General features: G+C 40.6%; 1 protein-coding gene across 1 annotated transcript in view; it reads right to left on the bottom strand.

Moving 5' to 3' along the window:
* The window catches only part of LONRF2 (LON peptidase N-terminal domain and ring finger 2), a 44,406-nt gene extending 38,331 nt beyond the window's left edge, over positions 1 to 6,075 (bottom strand). The window contains exon 1 of the mRNA XM_049650185.1: positions 5,328 to 6,075. Within this exon, the coding sequence (XP_049506142.1) occupies positions 5,328 to 6,009 (682 nt within the window). The 5' untranslated portion in view covers positions 6,010 to 6,075. The remainder of the gene's footprint in view (positions 1 to 5,327) is intronic.
* Positions 6,076 to 18,804: the final 12,729 nt, after the last annotated feature.

Here is an 18,804-nt window from a genome sequence, read left to right as displayed (position 1 = left end):
CCTTAAAACTGTCCTTTTTTTATAGGCTTTAAAATCTGTTATATTCCTTTACATCTGCAATTCTGCTACTTCTTCATTCCTGATCCTCCTGTTTGTGGTTTGCTTTTTCTTCATTACATTTGCCAAACATTTGTTTCTTTTGTTGGTCTTTGTAATGAACCAGCTTCTGACTTCTTAACCAACTCAATCTTTTTGTTTCACTAATGTTTTCTTCATTATCTCTTTGCTTACACTTGTGTTACCTTAATTGATTTTGACAAAGTTTTTGCAGTGAAAAACACTCTTCATTTGCATTTGTTTTTAATCATTCTTTTCTAATAAATGCATTTAAGCCTCTACTCCACACATTCTAAAGGCTATTTTTAATGAAGTCCAAAAAAGTCACTTCCCATCCAGACACTGAATGAATCAGACTGTTTTCTCTGTTGACTTCTACTATTTATGAAGCCAGAGCTTCATAATTTAATCTTTTAAAATATTTCTAATAAATCTCTACACATTTTGCAACCATTAAGCCTTAAGCTTAGTAAAACTGAGAAAAATTTATAGAGGAATCACTAAAAAAAATAAATGGAAGAGGAAAAGCAACTTAAAATTCTTTGTTATGAAGACAGCTTATGGAAGAAAAATGCACATGTGCACCTTCCAAGAAACTGACACAAATATCCAAAGGGTTTTTTATCAATTAACCCCTGTATGGGGAAATGAGTCAAAAAGAGTACAGTCTGAGAACTTGGCATTGTGAGGAAGAGAAGAGATAATCTACTCTCTACATTTGTGTTTAGGGTTAATCTAAGGCTGTTCTCCTCCAACTCCAACCCAGAGTTGTCGTAGTGTTGGGAGCTAGTTACCGGTGTAAAATGTGTCAAATGAGCGGACAGTGGTGAGAAGTAGAGAACTGTACAAGTGTTATTTATTTTTATGTTTATTTTGAGAGAGACAGCATGTGCATGGAAGTGGGGAGGGGGGCAGAGAGGGAGGGAGGGAGGGAGGGAGAGAGAGAGAATCCCAAGCAGCCTCTGCACTGTCAGCACAGACTCCTACTCAGGGCTCGATCTCACAGTGAGATCATGATCTGAGCCAAAATCAAGAGTGGGATGCGTAATCAACTGAGCCACCTAGGCATCCCAAGTATTATTTAGAAAGAGCTGAATGAGTGGAGACATAAAGCAAGGACAGCTATGTAGTGGTCCCAATAAATAGAATAAACGGCAATTCTCCTCAGAGGTTATTTGTTCAAAGTGATGTAGGACTCAAAAGTCAAGGCCACAAATTCTAAGTGTGATCTTGTTAAACTTTTATATACCTACACACCTGAATGGTCACCACCCAGATCAGGACCTAAGGCGGCTACTTTGTGCACTTTCTCTGGTAGTACACCTTTCCTGAGGGGAACCACCATCTGACGTCTATCATCATTAGATTACTTGAGCCTGTTTATGAACTTATCATGGGGTTATATGAATAGAATGTACTCTTTTGTATAGGTCACTCAGTATCATTCTGTGAGATTCCTCCACATTGCTGTAGGTCTCAGTTTTTTCTTTTTAATAAACTGTTGCATAATACACTGTATGACTTAACTTACATACTTATTCTACCACTGGGTTGTTATCTAAATGTTTTTTTGGCACATATATCTAGAAATGAACATTCTTGTATATTACTTTCAGTGGACATAAGCATTAATTTCTACTTGATATATACTCAAGAGTGGAAATGTGCCAGAGGTTATATCTATGTTTAAACTTACTTGGTACTCCCAAACATATCTAACTTGTACCAATTTGCACTTCCCACAGGATTGTTAAGAGTCCCGATTACTTCAAATACTTGCCAGAACGAGGTACCATGACCCTTTCATTTTCATCATTCTGAAAGACATGTAGTAATATTTTAGTTTAAATTTTCAATTGATCAGTAATTACTTTGGGCACCCTTTCATATATTTATTGCCATTTGAGATCCAGTTTACAAAGCATCTGTTCAATCTGCCTATTATTTAGATAGACTTCCTATTTTCCTGTTGAACTGTAGGCATTCTTTCAACATTCTGGATTTGCATTTTCATTTGGATATATTACAAATAGACATCACCTTTTCACTCTTTGGGGGGTCTCTAAGGAAGAGAAGTTATTAATTTTAAATTGAATTTATCTTTTCCTGTATGGATATGTTTTTTGTGTCTTAAGACAAAAAACAACTGCCTAATAATCATGAAAATATTGTATGATTTTAGATATGGGATTATAATTTCCATGTATGGTGTGTAGTGGGCATCTAGGTTCATTTTTTTACCAAATGGATATGCAACAGACTTAGACTATTTAAAAGACTTTTTCCCTCATTGAATTCTTTTGGCATCTTTGTAGCAAACCAAGTGACCATGTATGTGAGAGTCAGTTTCTATGTGTCTAAACTTGGGCCAATACAACTCTGTGCTAGTTACTGCAGCTACATTATAGTAAGTCTCAGGTATCTTACAGTATCAGTTCTCCAGCTTTGTTACTTTTCTTCATTATTGCCTTGGCCATTCATCAACTTCCACCAAAACCCCTAGCTAAAATTCTGACTGAGAATGCACTCAATCTATAGTTCCATACGCACAGAACTGACATCAATACTGAGTTTTGCAGTCTGTGAAAATAACATATGTTTCCATTTACTTAAGTCAATTGTAATTTCTCCCAGAAATATTTTGTATTTTCAGTGTAGAGGTCTTGAACAACTTTCAGATATTTCAACATTTACTCCAAAGAATTTTTGTTATATAAATGGGCTTTCTTTCTGTTTGTTTTTTTTACTAGGTATATATATCAGTGATCTTTCTATATTAACCTTATAGTCAACAATCTTGATAATTTGCTTATAATTTCTAACAGTTCAAATATTCCTCTGGAGTTTCTACGTACTCCAGCATGTCATCTACAAATAGTAAGTTTTATTTTTCCAATCTTAATACCTTTTATTTTCTCATTGTACTAGCTAAAATCTTAATACAATGCTGAATGAATGGCAGTGATGGCAGGTGAACACCCTTGTCAACCTTTTCCTTCAGTAGTAAAACATTCAATATTTCATCATTACAATGGTTGCTACAGATTTTTGTATATACTCCTTAACATTAAGAAATTCCCTTTTATTCCAACTTTCCTGAGAGATCCATTCTCTATTCTGTAGATGCAGTGAATTACACTGGTTGATTAATAATGATTAAACATTTGACAATGATTAAATAATGACATTTTACTTGACCATGATGTGTTTTAAGTGTATCACTGGATTCAATCTGCCAATATTTTGTCCCCCCTACCCCCCCCCCCAGAGGTAACCACTGCCCTTACTTCCAACATGCTATAATAGTTTTGCGTATTTGGACTTACAAAAAAATAGAATCAGATCATAAAAATGCCTTTGAGTATGGCTTCTTTCACCCAACATTATGTTTGTGATTTGTCCACATTGTAGTGTGTGTGTCTGTAGCCAGTTTACTTTCTTTCTATATAGTATTAGAAAAGGCGTTTATTCTCTTCTTACTTAGCCATTCATTCTGTTCTTATTGGACATGTGGGTTGCTTCTACTTCAGGGCTATCTCTAAATAAGGATATACACTCCTGCACATTCTTGTAATTCTCTCAGTGCACATATACATGCACCTTGTTGAAACTGCTTGGCCAAAAGTCACATTTAATATTTTCAGATACTACAAGCAATTTTCCAGGTGTACAATTCGCAGATCTGCAGTATATATGATAATCCTCATTTTATCCATCTTCTCCAACAGTTGGTATTGTGATCTTCTACATTTCCAGCAGCTGTTTTTAAAAGTTCTAGATTTCCACTAATACAGTTGCCACTAGCTACATGTGGCTACTGGGCAACTAAAATGGGACTAGAGGAACAAAGTTATTAACTTTTTAATTAATTGAAATTTAAATTTGAAACCTGATACCCTATTGACTAGTGGAAAACTTTTAATTTGGAACTTCAATATGCCAACCTAGTTTTTCAACTCTAAATATTAAAAAATCTAAGTATAAAGCAAGTATTTCTGATGAAAAATTTGTGCCCAAATTGGGGTGGGCAGTGCATGTAAAACACATAATGCATTTGAAAGGTTGGTTTAAAAAAAAAAAAAAGTAAAATCTCCATCATTTTTTATATTGAAGGTATGCTGAAATAGTATTTTGAATGTTTTGAATGTTTAAAAAATAGTGTTAAGATAAATTTCATCTGCTTCTTTTTACCTTTTACATGTGACTACTAGAAATTTAAAATTGCATATATGTGGTTTACACAGTATTTCCACTGGACAGTGCTGTTCCACCTTGCACGTGCATGAACAAGATGGACAAAAGTTCAGAAACATGCAGCCATATTAAGGTATGGAATATACTGGCTGCAGAAATGGTACACAATATTTTTTTACATAAAGCAATTCAACTGTTCTACTGCAACAAAGCATCTCCCAACTTAGATATAGGTGTGCTCTCAAAAAGGGAAAACCTTAACTCTGAATTTAAAATAAAATGGATGAGTACAGCATACAAGACTCTTAGTAACAGAGATTAAACCAAGTCTTCTTGGCCAGTGATTTAAATCACATACAACCTGTAAAAAAAACAGTGAAGCCAAATCACCCTCCACACACACTTCACCCCAATAACTGTCAATAGAGCATATGGCAGTGGGAATCAAATACGATGACAGGAAGTTTGGTCTTTTAAATTACATATTCTTAACAGGTGGGCTGGAGTGGGGGGGTAGGTAGGAAATCAGAGATCCTTTGTGCTGGTCACAGATTTCAGTTATTTTTTTAAAACTTAAACACACACACACTAGTTAATGTAACTAATAAGCTAATTACACGACATCTAATGCCCTTTGAGAGAGAACGTACAAGTAACAAAAGCAGAATGGAAGGCGATCCTTCCTGGATTCATTAGCTGAAACCCCCAGAGCAAATCCTTCCACATCACAAGGCAAAGGTCCTAGTGCGCCTCTAGGGTGTTAGTTATTTGCACTTTCCTGCCGGACAAGTAAAAACACTAGGTCATCCTCCCACTCCTGGACAGCTGAGATGGGAGTAAAAGACAGTCCTGGCCTTACAGGGTTACTCAGGAAGGCTGCGGAGGTACCGGCTGCGGAGGTAAAAGACGCAACCAGCGGGGTGCACCTGCCCTCTGACACCAGCCACTCTGGGTGCAGGTTCATCTTACCACCTTTATCAAGAGAATAATCCCTACACCTGAACAAAGCTCTCCACGCCCACCCCTGCAGTCGACAGGTGGGCAGGCCGGCGGGCCAACTCCCAAGGCCGACTTACCTAGATCCAGAGCCTGGTCGCACCTGAGCAGCGCGGCCTCGGGCTGCTGCTGGCGCTGCAGACTCCGCGCCTGGCCCGCCAGCCTGCGCACACGGCACTCGGTCGGAAAGCACTTCTCCAGCAGGCCGCTCAGCACCACGTTGACTCGGCGCGCCTGCGGCCGGACAGGCCCGGACTCCACGCAGCGCTTGCACACCGTCAGCCCGCACGGCAGGGTCACCGGCTTGTGGAGCAGCCGCTGGCAGCGCGGGCAGCCCAGCAGATCACCGGGCGCGGCGGGCGCCGAAACCGGCTGCTCCCCACGCGGCTCCTCGGGGGCGCGGCCCGGCCCCGCAGCCGGCAGCCTCCACTCTCTCTGGCCCAGGGCGCGCGCGAGGCCGACCGCCAACTCCCCCAGCTCCTCCGGCCGCAGCGCCCCGAGCCGCGCCGCCCCGCGGAACGCACCCAAGGCCTCGGGGAGCCGGCCGGCACGGGCCAGCGCGTCCCCCAGCCGCAGGCACAGGCCGCGGTCCGGCTGCGCCTGCCCGGCCAGCACCGAGCGGAAGAGCTCCGCGGCCATCTCATACTCGCCGGCGCGGAAGGCCTCATCGCCCTTCTCCAGGCGCTTGGCGAAAGACTCCCCGCAGTCGCAGCCGGGGCACTGGGGCGGCGGCGGCGGCGGTGGGACCGGCTCGGGGCTCATAGCCTCGAGCCTGCGGCAACGTAGGCCCGGACGGGAGAAGCCTAGGCAAGCGGATGCTCTGCTGCCTGGGGCGCGGCGGCGGGAGCGCGGCCGCCGCCTTCTCTGAGAGCCACGCGCGTCTGGAGGCGGCCGCTACGGGCCACCGCGACCACTGGCACGGGCAGGCGCAAGGCTGCGGCGGTGTCCCCCACGCGGCGTGGGCGGCCGGTCCCGCAGGACCACAACCGGACCCGGGCGGGGGCGAGGCAGGCACGGCCCGAGCCCCCCGCGCACGCGAAGCCCCTTCCTTGCCCCGCTCGCTTATGTAACCCAGGCCGCCTGTGAGAACGCGGCGACCCCCTCCCCACGTCCGCGTCTCGGGGCGGCCGGGCGCGTGTGTGCGTGCGCGTTCACCTACACGTGCCCTTCGCCGCGCGCTCTCTTCCCGCAGCCGTGGCAGTGCCTGAAACAGGTGTCCGCGGCCGGCTGGGCGCCCAGCTCTCTCCCGCTTTCCCCAGAGGCCTGGCCGCCGAGACAACCTGTGGCCGCGGTTCAAAAGAGAACCGAGGCAGTTACCAAGCACATCACGAATTTGATTTAGGAAATTGTCTTAAGTGACAGGGAAGCCTGAAGTGGGTACTGAACAGATCTCCAGCAAGCTTCCTAACGGAACTCTGAATTTTAGACTGAAACATTTTAGAACTCTAATTTAGAACAATAGTTTTAAAAGAGAACGTAAAGGAATACCGTGCTAGGTGTTGGGAGAGGAGGGATTTTCCAAGTGGACGTTGTACTGTGCCCTTGATTTAGGAAGCAGAAATATAATTTTTTTTAATGTCTCCTAACGTAGAGTATCGCAGACAGAAGTTGCTGGAAGGAGGGAGTTAAAAGCTGTATTGGTATATAAGCAAGGACTAAATGTTCCTTCTGTGATCACTAGCCAGTTTTTAGAGTACTCACTGCACATAGCCTATTGTCTCCTTATTGTTCCACCGTTTATTTTATGCTCTGTATTTGAATGCAATAAAATGCAACATTCCAGAATCCATATGTTCATTATGTCAAGTCTAAATTTCTTTAAGTTTGTGAGGTTTAACATTAAAACGGATGACTAAAGAAAATATAAAATACCTTAATCAAATCTGGTTTTGGGGAAGGGGAAATGCTTCCTCATCAAGCAAGGAGAGAAAACTAGATCAATTCACCAAAGGGAAAAGGAGACAACATTAGCCAATCTTCAAGTCCTATAATACAAATGCAACATCCCACCACCTCCCATCCCATGAATCATTCCATGAATGATTTCCACCCCCAGCTCTCTATTTTTTACTGTAACAGTTGTAGTCAAAATAGGTTTTGATCTGTTTCTCAATACTCAACAATTCCCAACTCTCTTTTTTATCTACTTTCTTTATTTTTTAATTTTTTAATTTTTTTAATCTACTTTCTTTATACAGTAACAATTCACTTGAAAGTTGCTTATTCCACAAATTTACAACCAACAACAAGAAAACTAGGAGGAAAAAAGCTTCTGAATAGTTACATTGGTGCTACAAAGACGATACACTGTTGTTTGAGTGTCTGACTTCCTCTGGCTCACGTCATGATTTCACAGTTGGTGAGTTTGAGCCCAGGTCATGATCTCACAGTTTGTGAGCCCTGCGACAAACTCTGTGCTAACAGCTTGGAGCCTGATTCATGTTCTGTGTCTCGCTCTCTCTGCCCCTCCCACCCTCATGCTCTGTCTCTCTGTCAAAAATAAATTAAAAAAAAAAACATTTAAAAACTTTTAAAAAAATTTTTAAAAAGACGATACACTAAAGATTATGAAACCAAAGGATCTCAGATCCTGTTTGTTCTTATTTTACACAGATTTCCACTAAGAGAACAGAAAAGAGAAACTTGTTGGAGGCATGTGTGATAAGAACAAGAAATGTTTAAAGCAAAAATATTACTTTATTGTGAGGTTTACAGTGTATGTAGAAAGAAAATCCACAAAGGCTAGTAGAGGAGAAACAAAAGGGTAGTTTTGTAAGGTTCTAATACTACATGTGAAATGGTATAATACCACTTGAAGGAAAATTTCAATAAGCTAAAGATGTAATCCCAAAGTGGCCACCTAAATAACACAAATACTTATATATAGCTAAGTGGCCAACAAAGGAGATAAAACTTTTTTAAAACTCTATTAATCCAAAAGAATAAAAAAATAGGGAACAGAAAACAGATGAGACAAATACAAAACAGAGTAAGATGGTAGGTTTAAACTCAACCATATCAATTAATGTTAATTAAATATTAATAATCTAAATACCATGGTTAAAAGGCAAAGATTGTGGGAGCGCCTGGTGGGTTAGTCGGTTAAGCATCCAACTTCTGCTCAGGACATGTTCTCGTAATTTGTGAGTTCGAGCCCTGTGTCATGCTCTGTGCTGACAGCTCAGAGCCTGGATCCTGCTTCAGATTCTGTGTCTCCCTCTCTCTCTCTGCCCCTCCCCTGCTCTCTCTTTCTATCTCTCTCTCTCAAAATAATAAATAAACATTTTTTAAAAGGCAAACATCATCCACTTATATTCAAAGGAAGACCCAGATATATACTGCCTATAGAAAAATTCACTTTAAAGAAAAAGATATAAATAAGAAGAGATAGACCATCTTCAACCTTATCAAAATAAAGCTAGAGTGACTATATTGATATCTAACAAAGTAGATATCATATCCAACAACATGACTAGGAGAAAAGGTGGCCATTTCATAATGATAAAGAAGTACACTGGTCAAGAAGATGTAACAGTGCTAAACACATATGTACCTAATAACAGAATTTCAAAATATATGAAGCAAAAACTGATAGAACCATAAGATTAAATAAATTCATAATTGTAGATGAAGATTTCAATACCCTTCTCCCAACAATCAACAGAATATGTATACTGAAAATCAGTATGACTTGACCAGTATTACCAATCAGCTTGACCTGACTGACATTTATAGAACATTCCACCCAACAGCATAATATGTGTTCTTTTCAAATGCACATGGAGCATTTACTGATATACTACATATTTGAGCCATAAAACAAGTCTCAATAAATTTTAAGAGATTCAAGGAGTGAAGTCATACAACATATGTTCTCTGACCACAGTAGATTGAAAATAAAAACAATAGAAAAGCATCTAGAAAATCCTCAAGTGCTTGGACACTAACATACCTTTAAGTAACCCAGGGATGAATAATTGCATTTCTATATACTAGCAACAAGTGGAAATTGAAATTTAAAAACAATAGTATTTACAATATTACAAAAAGTATGAAAAACTTAAAGACAATGTGAAAAAAAGTATAAGACCTATACACTAAAACTACAAACATCACTGAGAGAAATCAGAGAAGACCTAAACAAATGGAGAGACATACTCTGTTGAAGGATCAGAAGATTCAGATCTTTGATCTATGAATTGATCTATAAATCCAAATCTATCTCAATCAAAATCCCAGCATGCCTTTTTGTAGAAACTGGCAGGCTGACTCTGAAATTCACATGAAAATGCATAGTACCTAAAATGTCCAAAACTACTTAAAAAAAAGAAAACAACAAAGCTGAGTCTTCAAGACTCATTATAAAGCTATGGAAATCAAGAGAGTGTGGTTTTGGTATCAAAATAAACAAGTAGATCAATGAAATAAGATAGAGATTTCAAAAACAGACTCACATGTGTATACTGGTAATTGATTCTTGACAAAGTCCATTCAGTGGAGAAAGGATAGTCATTTCAATAAGCAATACTGGACTAACTGGATATCTATAGGCAAAAAGGAGGAGGAAAAGGATGAGGAGATAAGGGGAAAATATGAGAAGGGGGAGGAGGAAAAGAAGAGGAAAAACATTTTGATCTATACCTATCATCATATATGAAAATTAACTCAAACTTTATTGACCTAAAAGTAAAACCATAGAACTTCTACAGGAAAAAATCATAGAAGAGAATCTTTGTGACCTTGGGTCTTATATTTAATAGCAAAATTACGATCCATAAGAGAAACAAGAAAAAAAAAAAAGGAGATTCTTACATCTGGGAACAGCTCTGACACAGCGGGGCTTCAGTATTACTACAAAGCTAGCCTGATGCTCACAACTAGTTAATGTTGGACATTAAACAATCTCATAAAACACCAACATCAAACAAAGTCGCCCTGAGACAATGATAAAGTGATACAAAAACAAGTTCACTGTGTAACCCACAAAATATTCACCATCTTCATCTCTTCCAGCTAAAATGAGTGATTACTACTCCTTTACCAAATACAGCTTCATCCTTGCTCTGGTCTGCTCTGCCTTTCAATAAGATTGAGTGAAAGATTCTATCACAGAATTCTACTGAAGTCAAAATTACCCAACTAAAGCCCAAACCTTATAATAGGTTCTTTCTAACACCCTCCCTCCAACTCCCCATGGCTCCCCATGGTGAGTGTTCTCCTTCATTGCAATAAGTAATAAACCAAAATATAAATTATAAAGATATAAAATATAGTGTGCCTGATGGTTTGGGGCATCGATGAATTGTTACATTGGATGTATGAAAATTAAGAACTTCTATTCTTCTAAAGTGACAGTTAAGATATGCCTCACACTTGGAGAAAATATTTGTAAATCATGTATCTGGTCAAGGACTTTTTATCAAGTGTATATAAAGAACACCGGAAAGTCAGTAATAAAAAAACACATAACTGAGTTAAAAAGTGGGCCAAATATTTGGCCACTTAACTACTGAAGATACATTGATGAAAAATAGGTACGTGAAAAGATGTTCAGACTAATTAGGAATATCCAAATCAAACCCAGATGAGCTACCACTGCATACCTGCTAGAATGTCAACAATTAAAAAGATCAACCATGTGTTGGAAAAGATATGGAATTTGTTTTATCAAAAGAATTTCTCATAAGAAATTCACAGATTAGGAATAATTTCTTTCATCAAAAGATAATTTATTTTTTTAAGTTTATTTACTTTGAGAGAGAGAAAGCAAACTGGGGAAGGGCAGAGAGAGGGAGGGAGGGAGGGAGAGAGAGAGAGAGAGAGAGAGAGAGAGAGAGAGAGAGAAAGGGAGAAACCCAAGCAGGCTCCACACTGTCAGTGCAGAGACCAATGTGGAGGTCAAACTCATGAACCACAAGATCATGACCTGAGCCAAAATCTAGAGTGGAATGCTTAACCGACTGAGCCACTCAGGTGCCCCTCATCAAAAGATAATTTAAATTCAATTAGGAGTTCATAGGGCAAATAGTTGGAACAGGCTATTGATGAAAATTTGAAGATTAATTTTGAAGATACAGTACCACTTGATTCATTTTGGAAAAAGCTTCAAAGTGAATATCCTCAATTCACTGAAATTCCTTCAAAATTTAAAATGTTTGAATTAAAATTACTGTCAACATTTCTCTGCGAGATGGTGTCTCTACTATTAGTGTTATGAAAACAAAATATAGAACAAGATAGAAACACTATCTCCTGCAAATAGTACTGTTGGGAATTTAGATGACTTAACAACTGGGAAACAAGCTCGTTTGTCACCCTAAAAACTTCACATATTAACATACATGGCGGTATTCATTCAAAGGATGCACAGGGGCATTTGAAATAGGGAATCATCACTTCACTCATGAATTATTTTATTTAGTTGCAACTTTTATTTAGTTGCACTTGTGGAACCATAGAAGGTTACAAGAGTATAGATTAATTACCTACACAAATACATACCTTCAGTGAATGTGTACAGTTTTGTAATTGTTTTCTTTTTCCAGGGTTATGTGTGTGCTGATTATATTTATCAAAATGTAATTTTATGTTATACTTAACAATAAGTAGGATCTGTTGAATCTTAATAAAAATCTAGACTTGTATCTTTAGTATTTCCTTTCATTTTCCTGATACTTGTTTTATTGTATTTTACAAAAGTTAATTTATCTGCAATGTAAATTTAAAAATAGTTTGAGAAACACTACAACTGATAATTGTACAAATCCCTACTTTTTTTTCATCCAATCAAAATGGCCATTCTCTTGATGTAGACTATTCAGATGGAATCAACTGATGGTCACTCCTTTCCTTTCCTTTCCTTTCCTTTCCTTTCCTTTCCTTTCCTTTCCTTTCCTATCTAACCTTCCCTGGGATATTTGATAGTTAATTCACTGCATTTCTAATTGGTGCTGGATGATTATTTACTTGCAATGACCTAAGCTTAGTAGGGCTTAATCCTCTAGGAGGTTATTCATATTTTAAAGTGCAACTAGTTAACCCAAATGGATGCATGCTCCTCCAGTATTTAGAAGCCCATTTGTCACTGGGCTTCTGCAGCTCACCCTTTTTCTGCATTTTGTCAGAGATAAAAAAAACAAAAACAAAAACAAAAAAACACTTTGGACCCACTGCCCATAGCCAACCCTGTCCCACTCTCAGCTTTACAAACAAAGCTCAGCTGGAACACTGTAAATTCTGCAGTTTAATCCTAGAATCATATATGCTGGTAGAGGTTGAACACGTAATGCATGGAAGCCTGAACCATCTCACTTGGGGGGATGAATTAGAAGAAGTCAATACTCTAAAACTGGTTAAAGAGTTCAGAAATATAAATGAGATGAACCATGAGCCATCTGCACAGGTGCCAACTTAATGGGCAGTGGGAAGACAATTCGGATGACATCGTGGCCCCTCACCATCTGCCATGTGTGCCTGTCTGCCTTCATGAAACGGTGAGTTTGTGTATGGTAGTGATATCTCTCCCCAACAACTCCTAGCATGGGGACTGGACTGTGGTTTGTGCCCAGTAAACCTCTGCAGAATGAGTGTCTCACTTTTCTTAAACCTGGAAAGCCTGAGTGACCCTGGAGCCCTATGGCTGATTTCACTTGGTGGAACATTGGAGCCAGTGGATGAGCGGCTCAGATGCCTGCTCCTGAAGAGTGTCCATTACTAGGAATTTTCTTTATCAGCCTACCCCCTGACACCCAACTCCATACACACATATGCACACACACATACACACACCAGAATGTGCTGTGCATTTGACTTTGAAAATCTATAGGGCAGTGAGAAAATGGATTTGTTATCCAAGTGCATTATGTTCAGTAATCTGGACAAAAACATTAGCTTTTCATCTGATATGTTTAACATCATAAACCATCTGGAGCCAATAGCTCCACCTTGCTCACTCACCAAGGGATCTAGGGTGAGCCTCTTTGATCACACCAGCCAAGAAACATGACTCTATCCCCCTTGACAGTTGTCAAGAGGAATACTAGATGCCTGGGGAGTCAGACCTAAGAGCATAGATGCTAGGTCAGGTTTGTGAGCGAGCCCAGCATGCCAGCACATCCACACACCAGCTCTACAAGCAACCGTGCACTAAGGGCCAACCTGAGCTGTCCCCACAGCTGGGACCACAGAAAGGAAGTTGAAATGCTGCAATTAGCAGGTGGGACACTGCAGCATCTGCATGGTCTTCCTGACCAATTCCAGACTCTCACCCCAAAGGGAGAATATTTATATACACACCTGTACTTAGGTGCTTTGATGCTTCATCTCCTAATGAAAGCAAAAGGTCAAGAGCACATCCTTGCTGTTCCCCATTGATAAAAGTCAGTAACTCCCAACTTCTCTCTTCTCTTAGTTTATGGTAAAAATAAATATGAGGAAACAGGCAGAGAGAGTTTGGGCCCCAGAAAGGCCAGTGCCGAGATTTGAATGCTGGTGTTCTCAGCTCTTCACCACCACTTCTTGCTCTGCTGCCATCTCTTCTCATTCCCAGGACCTAAATGTGTGCAGCTCCACTTGTAGTTGGGACTGTGGCACACCAGTTCTCAGAATGCTCCCTGGCCCTAACTTTCCACCATTCAACTTTGGGCCTGAAATGTAACTCCTGTGAAAATACTTTTATAAGTGCTTTGTTTTACACATTATTTGGGTCTAATCTCATGATCATCTACAAAAATAATTCATTTGCCTTTGGCAATATTTAGATCATATCTTCACATATGACAGTTATTTTTACAAGGGGTAACAACGTGGTTACTGTATGTGGAAAAATGATGACCTAGTTAATGATTTCAAGTGGGCCAATAAGACTGACATATCAATCCAGTGCTTTTAATAAAGCGTTTTATCTCATGTTCACCTAGAAATAAAATTGGGGATTGGTAAGAAATATTGCATTGGAGACATGGAGCTGTGGGGAGAGTGGCAGCCTGGTGATGGCAGAGAAGCTGCCCGCCCATCCTGCACCCCTCCTCCTTTGTAATGCACCTGCCTGGCCATTCCCAAGTCACTTTCTTTCTCACTCACCCTGCGATCTGGCCGCATAGGAAGGGGAGTGCAGGAAGAGAATGATGGCGGTGATGACCGGCATAGAGCTGGTGAACGCCGGACTGGAAATGAGAGGTGTATAATACAGGGATTCAACAATTCCATACATCACCCGGTGCTCATCACAACAGGTGCACTTCTTAATTTCCTGGGCAGGCTTCTCAGTGGAATCTGTGATGTAGTTAGTTGGATCTGTATCTTCTTAGTGTCCTCAAGACTCCCAGTCTCTTCCTGCTCCTACTTATGCCGCACTCAATTCTGTATTCTGGACGGGGTGAGAAGAAACCATTCTTGAGGGAAGATGGCGGCATAGGGGGACGCTGGGCTCACCACAGCCTGCTGATCACTTAGATTCCACCCACATCTGCCTAAATAACCCAGAAAACTGCCAGAAGACTAGCAGAACGGACTCTCCGGAACCAAACGTAGATGAGAGGCCCACGGAAGAGGGTAGGAAGGGCAGAGAGGCAGTGTGTGCTACGTGGACTGGCAGGAGGGAGCCGGGCGGTGGAGAGGCAGCCTGCCCGGCAAAGGCAGAGCCCCTGAGTCTGGCTTGCAAAAGCGGAGGGGCCGGAGGGAGTGTGTTCTGACAGCCAGTGGGACTTAACATCTGGAATGTTATAAGTCAACAGCTCTGCTCAGAAAGTGGGAGGGCTAGAGGACAATGGGAGGGAGAGTTGTTGAGCCCCGGAGGACAGAGCTCAGCTTGGTGGGGAACAAAGGTGCTGGGAAGCGCCATCTCCCTCGCCCAACCCCCAGCCAAAATCCTAAAAGGAACCGTTTTGTCATGGAACTTGCTTGCACAGTGCAAACACCCAACGCTGTGCTTCTGTGGATCCATCCCTCCGAGGGTCTGCCACCCTCCTGGTGCCACAGGGCCCCTCCTGAAGCAGACCACTGAAGGCAAAGCGAGCTGAGTCTGCCCCTCCTGCCACTGTGCACCTTGCAGATCCACCTGGCTAATACGCCAGATCCCATGGAAGCAGCACCACAAGCCTGGCAGTTTGCAAGTAGCCCAGACAGGGGCCACACCACTCCACAGTGAGTCCTGCCTCTGGGAGAGGGGGAGATAAGGTACACAGCAGTCTGACTGTGGCCCCAGTGGTGGGCTGGGGGCAGACATCAGGTCTGACTGCGGCACCCCCCACCAACGCAACTTACTCCAGACAGCACAGAGGAAGAGCCCTGCAGTTCTGTGCCACTCCAGGAACTATCGAAAATGACGAAATGGAAGACTTCTCCTCAAAAGAAACTCCAGGAAGTAGCAACAGCTAACGAACTGATCAAAAATTATTTAAACAATATAACCGAAAATGAATTTAAAATAATAGTCATAAAATTAATTGCTGGGTTCGAAAAAAGTATACAGGACAGCAGAGAATCTATTGCTAGAGAGATCAAGGGACTAAGAAACAGTCAGGAGGAGCTAAAAAATGCTATAAATTAGCTGCAAAATAAAATGGAGGCTACCACAGCTCGGATTGAAGAGGCAGAGGAGAGAATAGGTGAATTAGGAGATAAAATTATGGAAAAAGAGGAAGCTGAGAAAAAGATAAAAAAATCCAGGAGTATGAGGTGAGAATTAGAGAAATGAGTGATGAGATAAAACGTAATAACATACGCATGATTGGGATTCCAGAGGAGGAAGAGAGAGAGAAAGGTGCTGAAGGTGTCCTTAAAGAAATAATAGCTGAGAACTTCCCTGATCTGGGGAAGGAAAAAGGCATTGAAATCCAAGAGGCACAGAGAACTCCCTTCAGACGTAACTTGAATCGATCTTCTGCACGACATGTCATAGTGAAACTGGCAAAATACAAGGATAAAGAGAAAATTCTGAAAGCAGCTAGGGATAAACATGCTCTAATATATAAAGGGAGACTGATAAGACTAGTGACAGATCTATCTACTGAAACTTGGCAGGCCAGAAAGGCATGGCAGGAGATCTTCAATGTGATGAACAGAAAAAAATATGCAGCCAAGAATCCTTTATCCACCAAGTCTGTTATTTAGAATAGGAGAGATAAAGGTCTTCCCAAACAAACAAAAACTGAAGGAATTCATCACCACTAAACCAGACCTACAAGAGATCCTAAGGGGGATCCTGTGAGACAAAGTACCAGAGACATCACTACAAGCATGAAATGTACAGACATCACAATGACTCTAAACTCGTATCTTTCTATAATAACACTGAATGTAAATGGACTAAATGTTCCAACCAAAATTTATAGGGTATCAGAATGGATAAAAAAACAAGACCCATCTATTTGCTGTCTACAAGAGACTCATTTTAGATCTCAGGACACCTTCAGATTGTAAGTGAGGGGATGGAGAACTATCATGCTACTGAAAGTCAAAAGAAAGCTGGATTAGCCATACTTATATCAGACAAACTAGACTTTAAATTAAAGGCTGTAACAAGAGATAAAGAAGGGCATTACATAATAATTACAGGGTCTATCCATCAGGAAGACCTAACAATTAAAAATGTATGTGCCAAATATGGGAGCCCCCAAATATATAAAACAATTACTCACAAACATAAGCAACCTTATTGATAAGAATGTGGTAATTGCAGGAGACTTTAATACTCCACTTACAACAATGGATAGATCATCTAGACACAAGATCAATAAAGAAACAAGGGCCCTGAATGATACATTGGATCAGATGGACTTGACAGATATATTTAGAACTCTGCATCCCAAGCAACAGAATATACTTTCTTCTCGAGTGCACATGGAACATTCTCCAAGATAGATCACATACTAGGGGAAAAAACAGTCCTTCACAAATATACAAGAATTGAGATCATACCATGCATACTTTCAGACCACAATGCTATGACGCTTGAAATCAACCACAGGAAAAAGTCTGGAAACCTCTAAAAGCATGGAGGTTAAAGAACACCCTACTAAAGAATGAATGGGTCAACCAGGCAATTAGAGAAGAAATTAAAAAATATATGGAAACAAATGAAAATGAAAATACAACAATCCAAATGCTTTGGGATGCAGCGAAGGCAGTCCTGAGAGGAAAATACATTGCAATCCAGGCCTATCTCAAGAAACAAGAAAAATTCCAAATACCAAATATAACAGCACACCTAAAGGAAATAGAAGCAGAACAGCAAAGACACCCCAAACCCAGCAGAAGAAGAGAAATAACAAAGATCAGAGCAGGAATAAACAATATAGAATCTAAAAACACTGTAGAGCAGATCAATGAAACCAAGAGTTGGTTTTTTGAAAAACTAAACAAAATTGATAAACCTCTAGCTAGCTTCTCAAAAATAAAAGGGAGATGACCCAAATAGATAAAATCATGAATAAAAATGGAATTATTACAACCAATCCCTCACAAATACAAGCAACTATCAGGGAATACTATGAAAAATTATAGGCCAACAAATTGGACAACCTGGAAGAAATGGACAAATTCCTAAACACCCACATGCTTCCAAAACTCAAACAGGAAGAAATAGAAAGCTTGAACAGACCTATAACCAGTGAAGAAATTGAATCAGCTATAAAAAATCTCCCAACAAATAAGAGTCCAGGACCAGATGGCTTCCCTGGGGAATTCTACCAGACATTTAAAGCAGAGATAATACCTATCCTTCTCAAGCTATTCCAAAAAATAGAAAGGGAAGAAAAACTTCCAGGCTCATTCTATGAAGCCAGCACTACTTTGATTCCTAAACCAGACAGAGACCCAGTAAAAAAAGAGAACTACAGGCCAATATCCCTGATGAATATGGATGCAAAAATTCTCAATAAGATACTAGCAAATCAAATTCAACAGCATATAAAAAGAATTATTCACCATGATCAATTGGGATTCATTCCTGGGCTGCAGGCCTGGTTCAACATTTGCAAATCAATCAATGTGATACATCACATTAATAAAAGAAAAGATAAGAACCTTAGGATCCTGTCAATCGATGCAGAAAAAGCATTTGACAAAATTCAGCATCCTTTCTTAATAAAAACCCTCGAGAAAGTCGGGATAGAAGGAACATACTTAAACATCATAAAAGCCATTTATGAAAAGCCCACAGCTAACATCATCCTCAATGGGGAAAGACTGAGAGCTTTTTCCCTGAGATCAGGAATACGACAGGGATGCCCACTCTCACCGCTGTTGTTCAACATAGTGTTGGAAGTGCTAGCATCAGCAATCGGACAACAAAAGGAAATCAAAGGCATCAAAATTGGCAAAGATGAGGTTAAGCTTTCACTTTTTGCAGATGACATGATATTACACATGGAAAATCCGATAGACTCCACCAAAAGTCTGCTAGAACTGATACATGAATTTAGCAAAGTCACAGGATACAATATCAATGTACAGAAATCAGTTTTGCATTCTTATACACTAATAATGAAGCAACAGAAAGACAAATAAAGAAACTGATCCCATTCACAATTGCACCAAGAAGCATAAAATACCTAG

Source organism: Panthera uncia, assembly GCF_023721935.1.
Source record: "Panthera uncia isolate 11264 chromosome A3 unlocalized genomic scaffold, Puncia_PCG_1.0 HiC_scaffold_11, whole genome shotgun sequence".
NCBI classification, from domain to species: domain Eukaryota; kingdom Metazoa; phylum Chordata; class Mammalia; order Carnivora; family Felidae; genus Panthera; species Panthera uncia.
This window is presented reverse-complemented; position numbering and strand designations above follow the sequence as displayed.